Below are 17,365 nucleotides of genomic sequence, written 5' to 3'. Positions count from 1 at the left end.
AATGTCTGAGATTCGTGTTTCGTGAACTATTTTATGCTTCCCGCAGATTTCCTTTGAAAAAAAAACGTGATCTTCTGAGTAATCGCGGTTGTGGCCTGCAACTTCAGTCAAGGTTGTATAATACAATTCCTTTTTTTTTAATATAGAAAGTATTTATTCATTTGGGAAAAAATTACATACAGTTAAATTCGAAGCAATAACTCCGCGTTTTTGCAACTAATCTGATAGTTCATTCTAATTGTCTTCATTACGCCGGTCCGGTGTCTGTGTTTTCAGTGAATTTTAATACACTTTTTATAATTGTCATCTCTGCGAATCATGTTTAAATTGAGCATACAACGTAGGCGAAAACATCCAGATAATCTCAGTCGAGCGCATAAACGTCGGTTACAGCGAATTCGAGAATTGGCGCGCCGTGAACGTGAACAAATTCGAATTCATTCTCAATTGAATATTCCCAATGCTGGTGAAGAGAATCCTGTTTCCACAGAAGGCACGGCTCCTCAAAATGATGATGCAATGGAAAACGACGATCTTCATCTCCACACTTCTCACTTCGATAATACCACGCTTGATATTTCGAATGTTTCTCGCGCGCTCGAAGATTTGAATCTCCCATGCGCGCCACACGAAGGCGATCCCAATGGTGGACCGGACGCGCCGAACAATTTGAATCCCCCCAACGCGCCAAACGAGCAAAACGACCCCGATCGAATCCCGTCTTTCGCGCAGCAGTTGGCTACTACGTTCGTCAGAAGTAACATGACTCATCGCCAAATTAATAGTGTTCTTGCCACTCTTCGGACCCATTCTTGTTTTAAACAACTGCCCATCGATTGTCGTTCAATCCTCGACACACCGCGAAATCCTGCGGAAATTGTTAATGTTGCTGGAGGAGAGTATCATCACCTAGGGCTTCGTGAAACAATAATTTCTATTCTTCAAAAAACTCCCACTAACATGATTCCTGACTCGTTCAAAATCGATTTTAGTACGGATGGGGCTACATTGGATGCTCAACAAAAAATTCAAATGTGGCCAATTCAAATTCGAATCGCGAACATTCCACGTTGTAAGCCAGAAAAAGTTCTTCTAAACCTACTAATGCTCATGAATTCCTCGATCGTTTTATCAATGACTTTTTGGAAGTCAATAATAATGGAGGCATTGTTCACAATGACAAATTATATCCGACTGAGCTTCGATGTTTTATTGCTGATGCACCGGCTCGCGCGTTCATTTTAGCCCATCTCGGTCACACTGGTGCTCATCCCTGTTCCAAATGCTGGATTAAAGGCGACTCAATTCGTCGGGGAGTCACGGCATTTCGTGGTGTCGCCCACAGACCTCGAACAGATCAAGAATACGCTGATCGCATTGAACACCATTCCGACATCGATAGTCCTCTTCTTCGTCTTCCCATGGGTCTCGTCACTCAAGTTCCATTTGATTACATGCATTGTGTCTGCTTAGGCATCACCAAAAAAATTTTCTCTGTTTTCGTGCAGGGAATGTATGCATCAGATTTGAAGCTTCGACCTGATTCGATAGAAGCTCTGAATGATCGGCTGCGCGCAATGAAATTACATTGTCCGGTAGACTTTACCCGTAAACCCGAAGATTTAATGCGTTTTTCAATGTTCAAGGGTACGGAATTTCGTCAAATTCTACTTTACACTGGTCCAGTATTGCTCAATGGAAAGGTAGATGTATCTGTTTACTTACATTTTCTGACTTTTCACGCTGTCATGCGTATTTTGACGCGTACGTCCGTAAAATCGCAAAGAGATTATGAGCTTGCTCAATCATTGATGCGCATCGTTGTTGATAAGTGCGAAATGGTTTATGGTGCGGAATTCATGAACTACAATCTTCATTGTCTCCCCCATGTCATTGACATTTTGGATGCATTAATGGATTCCCGGCATTTCCGTATGAAAATAATATGACGTACTTCAGGGAATCTTGTCGCAAACCGCATCAGCATCTCCAACAAATTTACCGATGAAATATTGAAAGGAAAACCGTGGACATCCGGGAAGGAATCCCTGCTGAAGAATCAGTAGTTTCAAAAGTGATTGCTGGCAAACCTTGGCATGGACCTCTTCCACCATCTGTTACAGCAAATTGTTCTCAATATCGCGCACTCAAATATCGCGGCCTCATTATTTCGTTGAATAACCGTGATAATACGGTACTTTTGGATGATTCTTCGATAAGTATGGTTCAGAATATTATCTCAATTGACGACGAATACTGTCTTGCCGTGAAGAAGTTCAGAAGGGCTGACGAGTTTTTTAACGTCGGGTGTTCATCAACCGCAGGTGGAGTTTTCCGCTGTTCAGTCCTTCTTGATGAAACTTATATTGTTCAAATTTCTCAGGTTTGTGGTAAATGTTTTCGAATGCCTTACTGGCATAGAGATTGTCCGATTCCTATCCCTGGAGCTTTTATTGCAGTTTTGCTGGCATCATCGCTGCCTGTTTAGGAGTGTAGCCATCTACGTTCTTCATTGTGATAGATTGTTCTATACATCTGTTCATGTCTGTTCCGACATAAATAATATTATTGCCGTTTGCCCATTGTGTCCGGCTAAGTTGGTAGGACATCCATTAGTACTTTGCTTGCTGGTTGTTGCATTTCATTGTTCTCTTCTGTCTGTCTTGGTAGAGTTCGGTAAGGGTTAACAATTTGTGAAGGCTGCGAGAAAGTTGAGAGTGCGTATAGAGTTAGGGCAAATTCGGATATACTGATAATTTTCGGGCAGAGTTTGAGTGAATTTGGTGATGGAGTCTACGAAAGGACGGGGACAAGGAGTACGGGTGCGAGGAGGAGGCCGAGGACGCGACAGAGGAGCAGCAGGAGGAAGAGGCGGAGGAGCAGGACGGGGATCACGTGGCCGAGACCCTCTCCTAACAGCACATGTCCTGTCATCGATGGCGGCCGACACGGAGACGATGAATTTCGTTTCCCGAACCCCTTCATCGCTTGTCCATCCTATAGCTTCAACATCTACCCTAGAACACTCCCAAGCTACCTCTTTTATTTCCCAACGGAGCTCCACCCTGGACTGCAACTCACAGAGTCCATCTCGTCCATTGATGTCTCCATTAACACCACGCCGGCCACCGGAGTTTGTCTCAGGAACTGGTGCAATTGAGGCAAGGAGAGGCACTGAGGGCAGAGGGTGAGAGGCTCCAGGCAGAAGCAGTAGCAGCAGCAGAGGCAGCAGCAGCAGAAGCAGAAGCAGAGGCAGAAGCAGCAGAGGCAGAAACAGTCGCAGCAGCAGCAGCAGCATACGTAGAGGAAGAAGCAGCAGCAGAGGGAGCAGCAACAGCAGTGGCAGTAGCAGCAGCAGTCCCAGCAGCAGCAGAGATGGACGCAGTAGCGGAGACGGCCGGTGCTCCACGATATGCGTGAGTCACATTTAAAAAAATGAATTCCCGGGCTAAAAGTAATAGGCCTTCCTTCACAACAACTCATTGTTACAGGTACCATCTGCTAAACAAAGTACAGGCAATCGAGCGCTTGGTAAGGTAAGATCACAGATCGATGCTGTTTTTTTTTGTAAAAAATGATGAATCTTATGAGACTCAGAATTCTAATTCAATATTTCTTTCTTTTCAGGCAACACCAGCATCACCAATTCCAGAGACCTGATGACCTCCCTGAAGGATTCCCGCTGAAGAGTTTGCAAGGATTTCCTCGCATTTGAAAATGCAGACCCTAGCATTTTCGATGATTTAGTATGTATAATAATTATTTTCCAATATTTTCATAGCGATCCAACAAATATTAATTGGTCTCTATTTTAACAGGTTGAATTTTTCGTCCATCTCGGGGAGGATAAGCCGCAGGAATGTGCGAATGCTTACTTCCATGCGGCATTCCATCACGAGGAGCTGGTATCGGAGGACATCACGTGGAAGGGGCTTCCCCGTGATGGCAATCCTCCGATCGTGAAGTACTCCCTCCAAAGGAGGCGCTTTACTCGTGCTTGCGGTGGTAAGTACTTATGGTTTGTCTCATAATGATTCAGATGTTCATACTATCTACTTTTCTTTCAGAGCCCATGCAGAGGAACAACAAATTTCCAGGGCCACAGGAAGACCAATTCTGCATCTGCATGCAGAGATCCCTGAAGGCCCTGGAAAACCGCTGTCATAGCTAACGCCCGCGACAGAATGCGGACATCCACGACCCAGCTCCTCAACGAGGTGGTATTGCCGAGGACCCGCAGCTGGAACAGGATGAAGATTTGCACGAGCTCTTTGGGGACCTGCTTTAGGGAGAGGCCATCTACCGTGAGCTATATCTTCTTTTTTCTTCCCTAATTTTAATTATTTGGAGGTGCTCTTTCCCCTTTAATTATTCTCATTATTTTCAGGTATCTGCTTGGAGAGACAAAGTTTTGGTTGTGTCTCATAGAAAGCGGCGAGGTTGGGGCCCCTTCCACCATTAATTATTTTCTTTTTCAGGTACAACTTGAGAATGGCTTCAGGACAAAATGTACACTGTGTCTCACAGATAATAATTACCATATTAATTTTATAACTAATACCATTTTTACCTTAATATTGTTCGTTTTTTTCTTTTTTAGCACTTCTCAACAAGACAGGACGTTCGACGATGCCCACATCTCCCCAAGCAGCAAAATTTCATCGTCATAGTATGGAGAATATTATTAAATTTAAATTTAAGGCCTGGATGGACTATCTATTGAACTTCATCTTTCGTTTAAATTTTATCGTTTTAGCTTAAAATACGACTATAAAAACCGACGTGTGGTGGCCGCGCGGTTAGAGCGTAGGGGGTTGGCACATGAGATTCGTGGGTTCTATTCCCAGACGGGAAAATGGCAGGGGTTTTTTAGAGATAGAATTCGCTCTAACTTGCACAGGTTTTCATCGTACGAGCGGTAGTCTCGAAAGAGACGACTGTACCTGGCCAAGGTTTTTTCCCATGAGGTTTTCCCTTCAGCCCCCGGCGTAATTGCGGTACAGGGAGGGACTGGGGGTGGGAAATGTAAAAGCCCGAAAGGGTATACATGTGTGGACAAGTTTAGTTTAGTACTACTATAAAATAGTAGATTATAAAAAAAATAATGAGAAAATAGAGGAAAAATTTATTAAAGGGTGCTGAAGAGCGATATTGTTTCAAAAAGGATCTACGAAGTTTACTAAAAAATAATAAAAAATACCCAGTTTACGATTCTTCTTCAGGAGATTGAGTGACAGCTAGATGCAATGGTAAGCTGCGTATTTTTTCTTATTTTTTAGTAAACTTTGTAGATCGTTTTTAAACAATATCGCTCTTTAGCGTTCTTCAATAATTTTTTTCTTTTTTGTTCGTTTTTTTTTATAACCTATTTTATAGCAGTATTTTAAGCTAACACGATAAAATTTAAACAAAAAATGAAGTTCAATAGATAGTCCATCAGGGCCTTCAATCGTTCAATTATTAAATTTAGTTAACATATCAATTATAGAGTTGTAAGTTATTTAAATGTTCCATTATCATTTTAAACTCCTCTGTAAAAATGTATTGTTCTGCAAATAAAATGATTTTTCATATATTTTGGTAATTTTTCATTGTTTTTTGATAATAGAGACCGTGGGAAGAAGTGAAGGGCAGGGGGGGTTCGGTACGCGTACTGGTATAATCGTGGTATTGTACCTAATGCTGTACCATTATGGTACTAGTTACTAGTATACTGGTACGCCGTACGCGTACCGTACCACTAAAATATTTATACAGCAGTGTCAAAATAGGTGCTTTCATAGAGGTACGCTATTAATAGGCAAGCCGTACGGTGGACTGGCCTGCCATACTAGTTTTATATTGTGCGACGTAATTTTCGGAGGTTCACGGAACCCTCCGTCCATTAGCCCGCCCTCTGGCACCAAAACACCCCAAAATAAAATCAGAAAAATCAGTTAGGCGCCAGGTCAATTTTTAACGGAATGACCACCGTATCGAAATCCTTCTCCGCTCTCAGCCTCAATTGCTCCAGTAGCTCAACACGTAGAGACTTAGAAAATCGAAAGCTGAAAGGGGATGAAACAGGGATCCTCAGCAAAAAAAATATATAAAATAAGAATTGTCGGGGAAAACAATATTTAATAAAAAAAAAAATCAGTCTCGATACATAAAAAAAATTAATAAAATAAAATCCCCTTAAATCGACTACGCGTTACGGAACATTTAAATTGATCGGTCAAGTCAAATCGTCTGATTAAATTTATACAGATTTTTCTGAAGTCTAGAAATTTTCAAAATAAATAAATTAATAAATAATTAAATAGTCACAGAAGTCAGAATTAATTAAAATATCAAACTACTGAGTCACGAGACTCGAGTTCTTATTATCAACAAAACTAAAGAAAAATTAACGGAAAACAACTGAGTTACAAAACTCAATTGTTAGTAGTCGGAGAAGTCAAAAGTTTTATCAGAAATACTTTACAAGAAATTGTCACATTAATTCTATGACTCTAAAGAGTAACGCGAAAAATCGATAAGTCTACGTGACATCGAACAAACCAAAATACCTGAAATAAATACAAAACCAGAGACAGAATAATTCGTAGGTCACGAGACCTTGAAACTATGAAAATCGAAATTAAATTCAATGGCGAGAGTAACAGGTTTTGCGACACAAGATCATCAAACAGAAATCGCAAAACCTCACTAAAATTTGTAGCTAACAAAATTTTACAGAAAACTAAAGTTAACCCAATTTTGGGATGAGAGAGAGAGAATCAAAATCACTAAAAGAAGTGGCCAGAGATTTTCTGAAAGAATAATCCAACAAATGGTCCACAGGACACAGGTGTACGTAACACCAACAAAAAAAAATAGAATCTCTGCCCACAGTATTTAACAAATTCTTCAAAACACAAAACAAATGGCCACCACGCTCACCCGAAACCTCCATAGATGCTCCACAGCCTCAAAATAAAAAATCAGGTGAAATGGCGTCCTTTAACAAATTTCTGGCGTCCTCTGCACAACAAAAATTCACAGCAGGTCCGCTCCAATTAACCACCAAACGGGAAGTAACTTCCAAAACGCACGTGAACTGGCAACAGGTAGGTAACGCGATTACTTAGATGATTGGGGGGGAATGACAACGTCATCATCCACCAATCCCAATCAAACGGCCATGCGCGACACAGATAATAATTTTTACACGCATACGCTACGAATTTTTGCGATGTTTAATCTCAATTTCTTTAATTATCATAAATGATAATATATCCTCAGCGCTGCCTAATAAAAGATAAAACAATTTTTCGCGTTACAAACTATCTCGAGAGAATAGTAACTCTCCTCTAATAATTCTTATCCTATTTTTCATTAATTGCCAATCAGCCTCGTGTTCAGCAAACTGCGTCACTTCCGTCGTAATTGAGAGCTGGATTGTGGCTCCATTGTCGACCAAATCAAAAATCCAGTTATCATCACAAATCCGGAGTTCGATGACATCTCTCGGCGTCCTGGGGATCCGTGCGATGTCCTCAGATGGAGCGCAGTGGCGCGTAATTTAATTCAAAAAATAAAACAAAATAAAATCAGTCTAATATTCTCGTCTCTCTCAGGACTCTCGCCATCGAAGGTGACCTCCCGTCTGGTGGAAGTCAAATAACTAACGCGAAACGGTCGAGAACCAGTAACTGGTAAAAATACCACGTTACAATTGGTAGAATACGCACGTAGATGGCGCGTACGGTACCAGTACGGTGCAGTACGCCATACTCACACCGTACTAATATCGTACGCGTTCGTCTGCTATCTGGGTACCTAACTCTCAGGAAGTGATTAACATTTAATTTCGCGACGGAAAGGGGAAATTTACGGAAAGAAGGATTTTACGCGGCTCAAATGTCCCTCTCCCATGCTACTTATTGCTACCTAATTTCTTTTTTCCCTTGATATTCCGAGTCCGTTGCCTACTTTATTGGGTTTTCCGAGCTCACCGAAGGGCCCTCAGGACGGACCCAGCTATCTCTTGATTTTTCGCTACCACTTTTCGTCTTTTCTGCTACCCTTTAAACAGGTTGTATGACTTGTATCGTGACATTTTCCCGGTGAATGGGAACTGCCCATTACCTTCGCCCTACTTCCCCTGAGCCTAACAAAAACCTGCTAAAATTTAACCTTATGGGCGCCAGGTAATTTTTGACCGGAATTACCAAACCGGAAAAAGTCCGTAATCCTAAACTTAACTGACCTCGATATTCGATTCACCGAAAATCGTAACTCAAACTCTTAAAACTCCAACCCTAAAACATACTCAAAAATCAAAAAGGGAACCTGAAGGGAACGGAAAGGATAGTTAGGCTTTTGGGGAAAGGTGACGGTCCTGGGGTCGCTCAGTATGCCTGTTGTGGAGAGAGGGGTGGATTGTAGATGGGGGTAAGGTTATGGCAAAATCGGGAAAAATATCAAAAAGAAAGGAAACGGGAGGCGAGAAATAAATTAAAGCAATACAACATTGTCCTTACGTGTTCCGCTATTCATGTAAAAATTCGGTACAATAATAATAAATGATAACGATTTAATTAGATTAATCTGCTTCCCAATTTTATTAGCAATTTATAATTCTCTCTAATTATCAGAATACCAGCAACATCCCCAATTATAACTTTAATTATCCCCTTAAATCATCGCGGAATATGAATCCTCTAACAAAACCCTAAATACTATTTCATTTACTTTTCTGAATCATCGCCAGAAGAAAATAAATTATTTAACCAAATCTGAAATATTTTGCGGACCAATTCACATTCCCATAAAATAATCCCACCGGAACGCGGCCTCAAGGATTATCGATCGGCGATAATCCGAGGAATGCCGGAAATTTTATTTGCGCCCGGGAAATCGATAATTTCCCGGAATCGGGCCCTTGACGCGGGAGTGCGAGCGAGAGAAAGAGAGAGCGAGAGAGAGAACGAGCGCGTTACGCTCCACCGCTCGATTAACGGTGAGAGATAACCCAACATCCAAAAAAAAACCTCTATTCCTTCAAAAATCGATATCTCGAAATCCACCGGATGGATTTCGGAAAACCCGGAGCCATTTGACTCGGGACATTATCCCGAACATTCCCACAAATTTATTCGCGTAAATATTGGTAATTAACCACGCTAGGCCAATTAAACGCCACGTGGAATTTTAATGCATAGACCACACTTGTTGCGCGTACCACTCGATGGCTGTCCCGATGACGCCATGAGGGAAAAAAAACCCCTGGCCCGTCGTTGGCCGGGGATAATTCACGCAAAAATCCACTTAAAATTACCCCCAAAACCCCATAACTTACACCGATAACCTCCCAACCGCACTGGGGGATAGAGTAAACCGAAATTATTCGGTAACACCCTCCACAAACTTCTCTAAAACCATCCAAAATTTGGGGGACACAACCGACGCCATTTCCATGGCTCGGAAAAATTCATCACCGCCAATTAATTATTGGGGAGCCGCCAAAAATAGGGAAATACTCAAAATAAACCGTAAAAACTCACGGTGGGTTTTCTTGCTGCCCTCCTCTTACGTCTCAGGACCATCCTGGTGGCAGCTAGTGTGCTGGTGTCCTGGGTGAGGCACTGTATCACTCTCACTACTCGCTACTTTTTTTTTTCTCACGTGCGTGGTGTTTCACGGTCAACGCGTCACTGTTTTTCGGAGGTCAGTGTCGCGCTGCGCTGACCCCCTAATCACGCCTACCAATCGATCGGGTGTCTATTGGTGGATCCCTCTACCTTATTCTGGGTCAAGCCCTTCGCGGGAGAATTAATTCAAATTTGAATTAATTCCCCATCACTAAAATTAATTCCACCATGCTTATCTCCTCAGGATCGGTTCCCCTGGATTCTCGGGACTGAAAGACCTTAATCCCTAACCTTAACATAATATTTCTAATCTTAACCGTTAATTAATTTTTGGCAATCCGCCGAGATAACGACTGATTTTGTGGGGTAGTGACTGAATCTACCCCCTACGACCTTCCACCCGTAATCAGTCTTTGGCAATCCGTCGGGGTTGTTAATACTTTTATCCCGTACGGCCTTCCACCCGTACCAATCAGCCCCTTAAACCCTTTCACCTGGAGCGCCGGCGTTTTTAGCCGGACCTAACCCGATCCTGAACCTTAGCCTTAACCTAATTCGTTTACCCCTAACCCACCCCGGAGGGGGAAAGTAATCATTATTTTAACGCGTACACATAAACCGTTCCCCTCTCACTCTCTTTATTATTATTTCTTTTTGGGGATAATAACGGGCATACCCGATGCTCGTTACAGACTTTCGCTGGGTAATGCAATCATACTCACAGAGACGTAATTTTGTGGATTCCTGTTGGACATGGCACCACGATCTTTTCGCTAATTAAATTTTTATGGTTGGAATCTCCGAAACTCGCGAAGCTCACTTCCGCAAACTTATGATTGCATTACCGAGCGAAAATCACACAACCTGTCTAAAAGGTAACAGAACAGACGAAAAGGGATAGCGAAAAATGAAGAGATAGCTGGGTCCGTCCTATGATTGCTTCGGTGAGCTCGGAAAACCCAATAAAGTAGGCAGCGGACTCTCTCTCTCGGTTGAACCTCACGCTATCTCTCTCACCCGTCTTGCCTAGAATATTGTGCAGTTTCCTACCTTTCTTGTCTGGATCACAACATACAATTAATTTCTGGGAATTTTCGTTCAACCCAGTCTCCCTTTTTTTTCTCTAATCTTTAAGACTTATTATTTCATGGTTAACTTGGCGTCAATGCCTTCTTTTTACGTCTTTAATTATGCCTATTGGTTATTATATAGAATAACAGCGATTATCATTATCATGTATTATTTCTCGGGATTGGCAATATCTTTTACTCTTATACTGAATTTTATTCTCAATGGTGCAACTGGTGAGCATATTTTTGACTAAACTTTAATTTTCCTACAGGAATTCCTTTTCTTACAAATTTTCGAATTGAGGTTAGTTTGTTGAGACGATTCCAGCTTTGATAATTGGTGTTCTCGTCCACGAATCCACCCCTCTTTAGAAGACAAAGCCTACTAGAAACAATTGAAAACTCTCTAAGAGATAATTTTCGAAGATCTTTCGCAGATTTTTTTAAAAAGATCTTCGGAACACAATTTTTTTCCAAGATCTTCTAAAGAAAATTTTCCTCGAAGATCATTGGAAGATAATTTTTGATTGAAGATCTTGAGAAGATAATTTTGTAACATTTTGTGAAATGATGTTCTCATTGCGGGACTCAAAGAGCGTCGATCAAGATGCTCGAAAAGAACCGCACTGAGGGACAAGGAGCGACCGAGGAAGACAAGTGAGCCCTTCAATGGCTCGCGAGTCGATCGAAATCGTTCAGATCAACTTGCATCACAGTAAAAGTGCCTGGGCTATCTTATACCGGACGCTTGCTGGGATGCAAATGCAGATTCTGCACTGAAAAAAAAAGGGAAAGTTTACACATCCCGTGCGACCGTCCGGCATTAGCAGCGATGAGACTACGTTGGTGGGACACTGCTTTCTCCACCACTAGTCAAGTCGCGAGCAAGGAGGCAACAGATTTGTTAAGACTGGCAAAGAAGGCGGAGCTGGACATATAATACGAACCTCAAAAAAGCGAAGCTACAATAACTCTAACTTGAGTTCGGTAGCATTGGAGAGGCCAGTCCGATCCTCCGCGTTTATTAATCTAATCTAATCTAATCTTGGGAAATGATCGTCCAGGATCATTTGCGACATTTGTGGATTGCGGGAAACAGTTTCTAGGGTCCCAAAAAATATGTCCAAAAAAATTTTTTAATTAAAGCTGAGCGGATCTTTATGGACATTTACCCAAATCACTTTTAACCGTTCGGGTAGTGCATATCCTCGCTAAAAAAGGGATCAATTTTGACATCCGAAATACCTTTTCAACGTTGACGTCTTTGCTATCCTTAGCCATTATGATATCTTCTTCAGTTCTCAAATAGAAGCGCGGATGTTCTTCAAGTTCGTCTAGTTTGTCCATCATTTTCGAATCTACATCGTAAACTTCTCCAAGAACTTGCTGAAGAATAACACCAAAATTAAATAATTACTCAATGCATATATTACAACATAAAGTGTACAGATCATCTCGCGGAATATGTAGATGTACTTACATGTCCCACCCCTGGTTGCTTTAATAAGAAGGGAATGTTGTACTTAGAAGCAATCACCAGCGGATATTTATTTAGTGTTTTGCCAATACCGATAAATTTTGCATAACCATTTGAGCTACTGATAAGGAGCTCATGATTCGGTTGCCCAGACTTCAAAGTACCATAGACGAACACGCGTTTCAGTGGACTTCTAAACAAACTCTCGTACATGTCGGGCGACTCCTCACTGACCTTAAAAAAAAAATTCAAACGACACGAGTGAGTGTAATCATCATTATCAGCGAAAATCATAACAAAGCCGTGCAAAAAAAAATTGATGCCTACTGGACACAACAGTGTCAAGCGGGTTAACGGCAATGGAAACGCTTCTCGACGCATACTCCGGTTCATAAATTTTTTCCCATATTTTCGTTTGGTTTAGAAACAAAAATTGACGACATGAAAATGGCCCAAAATTTCTTTCAGCTACCAAGGGAAGCGGTGTTTTTGCATTTTTTTTTTTTCAATCTCATAATTTTCATCACAATTGACGCAGAGTGTCATACAATGCGCAGAAATCTTATTGATGATCCTATCTGTATGAATGGGTATTGTTACATCAAGCGCGAGACCGCATTTTTTTCATTAAATCGGCTGGAAGCACGCTTCACACGATCTAGTCAGGCAGCGTGAAATTTATACTTGAATCATTGTTTTTAATTCTCATTCTTTATTTTATGAATTCTATTAAATATTTCTTTCCTTGTATGCCTCTTCAAGGCACCTACTTCCGTTTAATTCCACGAAATCCACTTTGCTCTGTGAACAACTTGACCAATGTAATAATGAAATCGAACTTCCGATGATTAAAATGAATGGACCAAATGAAATGTCAGTAGCTTTGGTAAATGTCTAGTTCAAGTCCACCAAACCATTCTGGATGTTCTTTATTTGGTCGGATGGGTGTCCGTAACCTGATTAAGGATCTGGTCACCTTTTTATCCGGAAACAATTAGTGCGGGAGATATGACGTTCAATACACCGCTCTCTGCATTATCCAGGGCCACGGCGAGGACGTGGCGACTTGTCGGCGACAAACACACCACATGTTAGCACATTTAAGGACAATGGACACACAGAAAGATGAAGTTATCTAATAGTCCTGAGCACTTCACTAAAACTCTGAATTCACCTCTCCCGACCATCTACCATCGCTAAACGAACACCACGGGTGACTTATCCACACCCTTCTGTAGCTATTGAAATATTGAATTAAATCTCACTCACTTTTCAGGGACAACAGAGTTTACCTCAGGACTATTTATCGATGTATTTCCCTCTTTTTTTTTGTCTCTCTTCTTTCGTCTTGTTCTTGACGACTGACAGGATAGGAATGGTTTTTATTCAAAGAAATCCACGTTTCAATGATTTTTGTTTTGTGGTGGACCTTAACCATACATTTACCAGAAACTTTGATATTTCACTTTATTTGCATGGAAAATAGACTTATCCCACAAAAATTCAATTTCGACAGAAACCTATGAGAATCGATTTGTTTCTTAGACCTCCCGTAAGTCCGAAAAAACGATCGCAATTGTGCACTTCATCTCTCAACTGTACGCTTACCGAATAAGCTTCACAACGGATGTGTGATTACCGTTAGTGTAAATCCAGAAGCCTTGAATTCGGTATAAAGCTATTCCAAAAATACAAAATTTCGATGTGGTGATTTGTGAAATTTGACATATAAAACCCATAACTATTCACCAAATGAATTACATGAGAACCATGAGGCATGATTCTGAAAATCACGTTGAGATTCTTCAAAGCGGTAAGTGATAAAACCACATTAGTCATAGTCATGCAGGTACATGGACACGTGGAATATCGATGCTCCTGTTACGTCCCTACCATATGCCCTACGATGGCGCTAGCAATTTTTTCTACCTTATTTAATCGACTGTCGAACCTTACCGACACTTAGTACATAAGTCCCAAAATTAACAAATATCTTATTTTTAATTTCATCAATTACTAAATTATCGAAAATCGTTATTTTAGAAATTCGAAACATCAAACATATTTTTTCGTGGGAAAAGACTAGATTTTAAATGACCTTAATGCACACGTGCATAATAAATATTCCAGAAACGAAAAACAGAATTTCCCTTTTACATCCGTACATCGTTAAAAGCACCGAAAACTATTAAAAAAACCAGATAATTTTCAAATCTCTAAAAAGTTATCGGAACATGGCGAACCCCGGAAATCCTAAAGTACCATAAATTCTAAAGAAACCCTCTCGAATCTCAACAATCCGTGGGATCAGAATTTTCCCCAAAGCTAAAAACGCAGCTGCATTTTAATCACCAAAACTCCAATCACAACCCTCCAACACGAAAGCTGACCCAAAGTCAACCGTCTCGTCTCCCTACCACCTTCATTCAGCCAATCTTATCGTCTAACAGAGGGTGCGCACGCCCTCGCGAGTCTCCCACAGCATTTTCCACATATGTAGATTCAACCCGATAAACTCTCTCCCAACAGTCCTTTAGATCACTTTTATTTCTAATTCAATTCCGACACAGTCAAGTTCTAACTCTGACTCAACTCTGAAGATTTAATAATCTTCTCTTCAAATCCAAGTCACCATATTTCACTAAAAGTAAGTCAAAAGGATTTCTTTAATTCAAAGTGTTCGTAATCATATAAACTAGTAAATCGCGCTTTGTATAAGCTAGTTTAACGAGAATTGTGAAACCAAGTGTAATTAAGTGAAGTTTAAATGTGAATAAAACTGTTACAATTTTAGTTAAATCAACTCGTGTCTTAATTGATCAGCCACGCATAGTGGCCTTGATTATTGGAACCTACTTAAGGAATATAGCTATCCACTGACAACCGGAGTTATCTCTCAAAGGTGTCGATCTATTAAAATCCTAACTTCTCGACATCTATAGGGACGTAACATTCCAAATCAGGGATGGGCAACCTCCAGGTAGCTCGGAGCAGAGTCATAAACTCGCGTTAGGAACCCAATAAAGTTTATAACTATGCTAATTATAAAGGTCCTAGCACGACCATGGTGGGGACAGTAGTGAGGGGTCTTACAGTCACTATATTGGGGAGCATCCCACGACGCCTCTGCCAAATGGTAAACTGGGGAAAATGGCCGCTGCGATTAATAAAAAAAGAAATTTCCAAATCCACACATGGCTAAAAACTTTTCTGAATATGAAAATAACTATTACGCATTGAAATAAACATGAAATTACTCTTAAAATGCAGCTTCCCGAATTGTTGACATCTTTTAACTTGCTTTTTAAATTTTTGGTCCAATAGCAACCTTACCGAAAAATATGTCAAAGAAAAACTACCAAACCTTGCAGCTTTTAACGGCTGATGTTGATTCTGAATACAAAAAATGAACATTTTTTGATAATAATATTTTTTGCAAATGTTCTTCAATTACCATTTTTTATTCCAATCAATTCTATTTCTTGAATAAATAATTGCGGGATAACTGCAACATGACATTGTGGAATTTGTTCTTTGCCTCTGAAATTAAACATGCGGTTTTTACATTTTATTTATAACGTCTTCTTTCAAAATAAATAAAAATATCACGGTGAAGAAAATTTCACATTTTCCATTTTTGACTCATTTCTCCGCCTTTCCTTTTCTTCGGCGACATTGCTCCTCTTTTCCTTTTTTTAAGTGTTACCCCCACTTCGGTCGATTTCAGCCGAGGAGAAGGGCCTTTACGACCTAGGCCATAAAGGCCCATTAGCTGACACAATGGGCTTTCGTCTACCCTTTCTTATGTACTAATAGAGGTCGGGAGCACAAGTTGCTCTCAGAGCAGAGGTTGCCCATTCCTGCTTCAAATAATTGTTCTCTACATCACTCCGACCCAGAGAATTAAAGACATAATAAAATTCATACATAGAGCATTACTGCCATATGCTCCCTCTGGTGCAGCAGAATTAGGAGAAGATTTGCATACTATTCCGATGATTTTAAAGGGTAACTTTAATGTCAATTTTGCCTTGGAAGAAGCTCAACCACTTCTACAATTTTTAGAAAGTGAATTTAATAAAAAAAAATGAATAATAATCCCACAGACTCAACAACCAGATCAGACAGGACAATAGATGCAATTTTCTCACGATATTGAAATAATGTATAATCACGAGTGTGCAGTTCATATTTTTCATACCACAAACCAATTGTATCATTACTTGAACATGAAAGTATGGGAGTGAATGAATAAATTTTTTATAAATGGAGGTGAAAACATCAGCTATCTTTTTTCATTAACCGAAGACTCCCAAAAAAATCCAGAATAATGAATTGTGGCTACTGTTATCGGAGAAATATTTCTATCTGATAAAACTTGCTGCCTAGGGTGAGTATTTTCATTTCAAGTACCCTTCGAGATCCATGAAATGAAGCTTCACTTCTATCACCGAGCTCTCTAGACTGACAATTTTTTTTGAAAAAAAGGTATTATTCGTGTTCTTGTGGGAAATTTACATAATCGTAGAAAAATGTACAAAAATGCTCTTATCGTGATGAAACTTTGCACATAGTTGAAAAAAGATAAAAGGCGCAATCATTATACTTTTTTAAATTGATCAGTTCAATAATTTGGAAGAAAAATTTGAAAACTGTAACACTTTTCCCTTATTTTGTCCCGGAGATCGGGGATAGTTATTGCCCTCGCCCGTTCCCATAATCGCATCCTAATTTCCTAATCGAATTAATGGACGCTACCTAGCTTTTTGTGGACCAAAAGCAAACCAAAAACAAAAGAACCTAAAGAGAATACGCAGGTGGAGTGCTTTCGTACCCGAGGTTGGTCATGCACTCAAAATCCGAAATCTTAAATATCCGAAAAGTATCCGTAAACAACAATACGGAGGGACAGGACGAGTGGGGTTGGACCTCCTCCTCGCGACAACACAAAATCCATAAATCTATAAAATCCATAAAACGTATGTTGATTTTAGCGGATTTCCCCGTACAAAATCCACTCATTCTAAGTTTTATTGTATCATTTAAGTAAGGATAGTTTATAGTGACATTCTTTTGGATTTCCCTTGGTTGTAAAAGGAAGGGAAATGCCCACAGTCCTTCCTCAGTTTTTATAACATTTGGATATTTCCAAAATAGAATCTGATGACCAAAAGGGATCAGAAACAGGAAAAAGGGAATAT

The 17,365-nt window shown here is 40.3% G+C and overlaps 1 protein-coding gene across 3 annotated transcripts in view; it reads right to left on the bottom strand.

Annotated features, from left to right (window-relative positions):
- Positions 1 to 17,365, bottom strand: part of LOC105271021 (putative gamma-glutamylcyclotransferase CG2811) — a 52,619-nt gene that overhangs the window by 20,358 nt on the left and 14,896 nt on the right. For all 3 annotated transcript variants that reach the window (XM_011312319.1, XM_011312318.1, XM_011312320.1), the window contains 2 exons: positions 12,168 to 12,398; positions 11,933 to 12,073 (listed from right to left, as the gene is read on the bottom strand). In XM_011312319.1, the coding sequence (XP_011310621.1) occupies positions 11,933 to 12,073; positions 12,168 to 12,377 (351 nt within the window). In that variant the 5' untranslated portion in view covers positions 12,378 to 12,398. The remainder of the gene's footprint in view (positions 1 to 11,932; positions 12,074 to 12,167; positions 12,399 to 17,365) is intronic.

The sequence above is a fragment of the Fopius arisanus genome, unplaced genomic scaffold, assembly GCF_000806365.1.
Source record: "Fopius arisanus strain USDA-PBARC FA_bdor unplaced genomic scaffold, ASM80636v1 scaffold00099, whole genome shotgun sequence".
In the NCBI taxonomy this organism is placed as follows: Eukaryota; Metazoa; Arthropoda; class Insecta; order Hymenoptera; family Braconidae; genus Fopius; species Fopius arisanus.
Note: the sequence above shows the minus strand (reverse complement) of the source record. Positions and strands in the feature narration are given on the sequence as shown.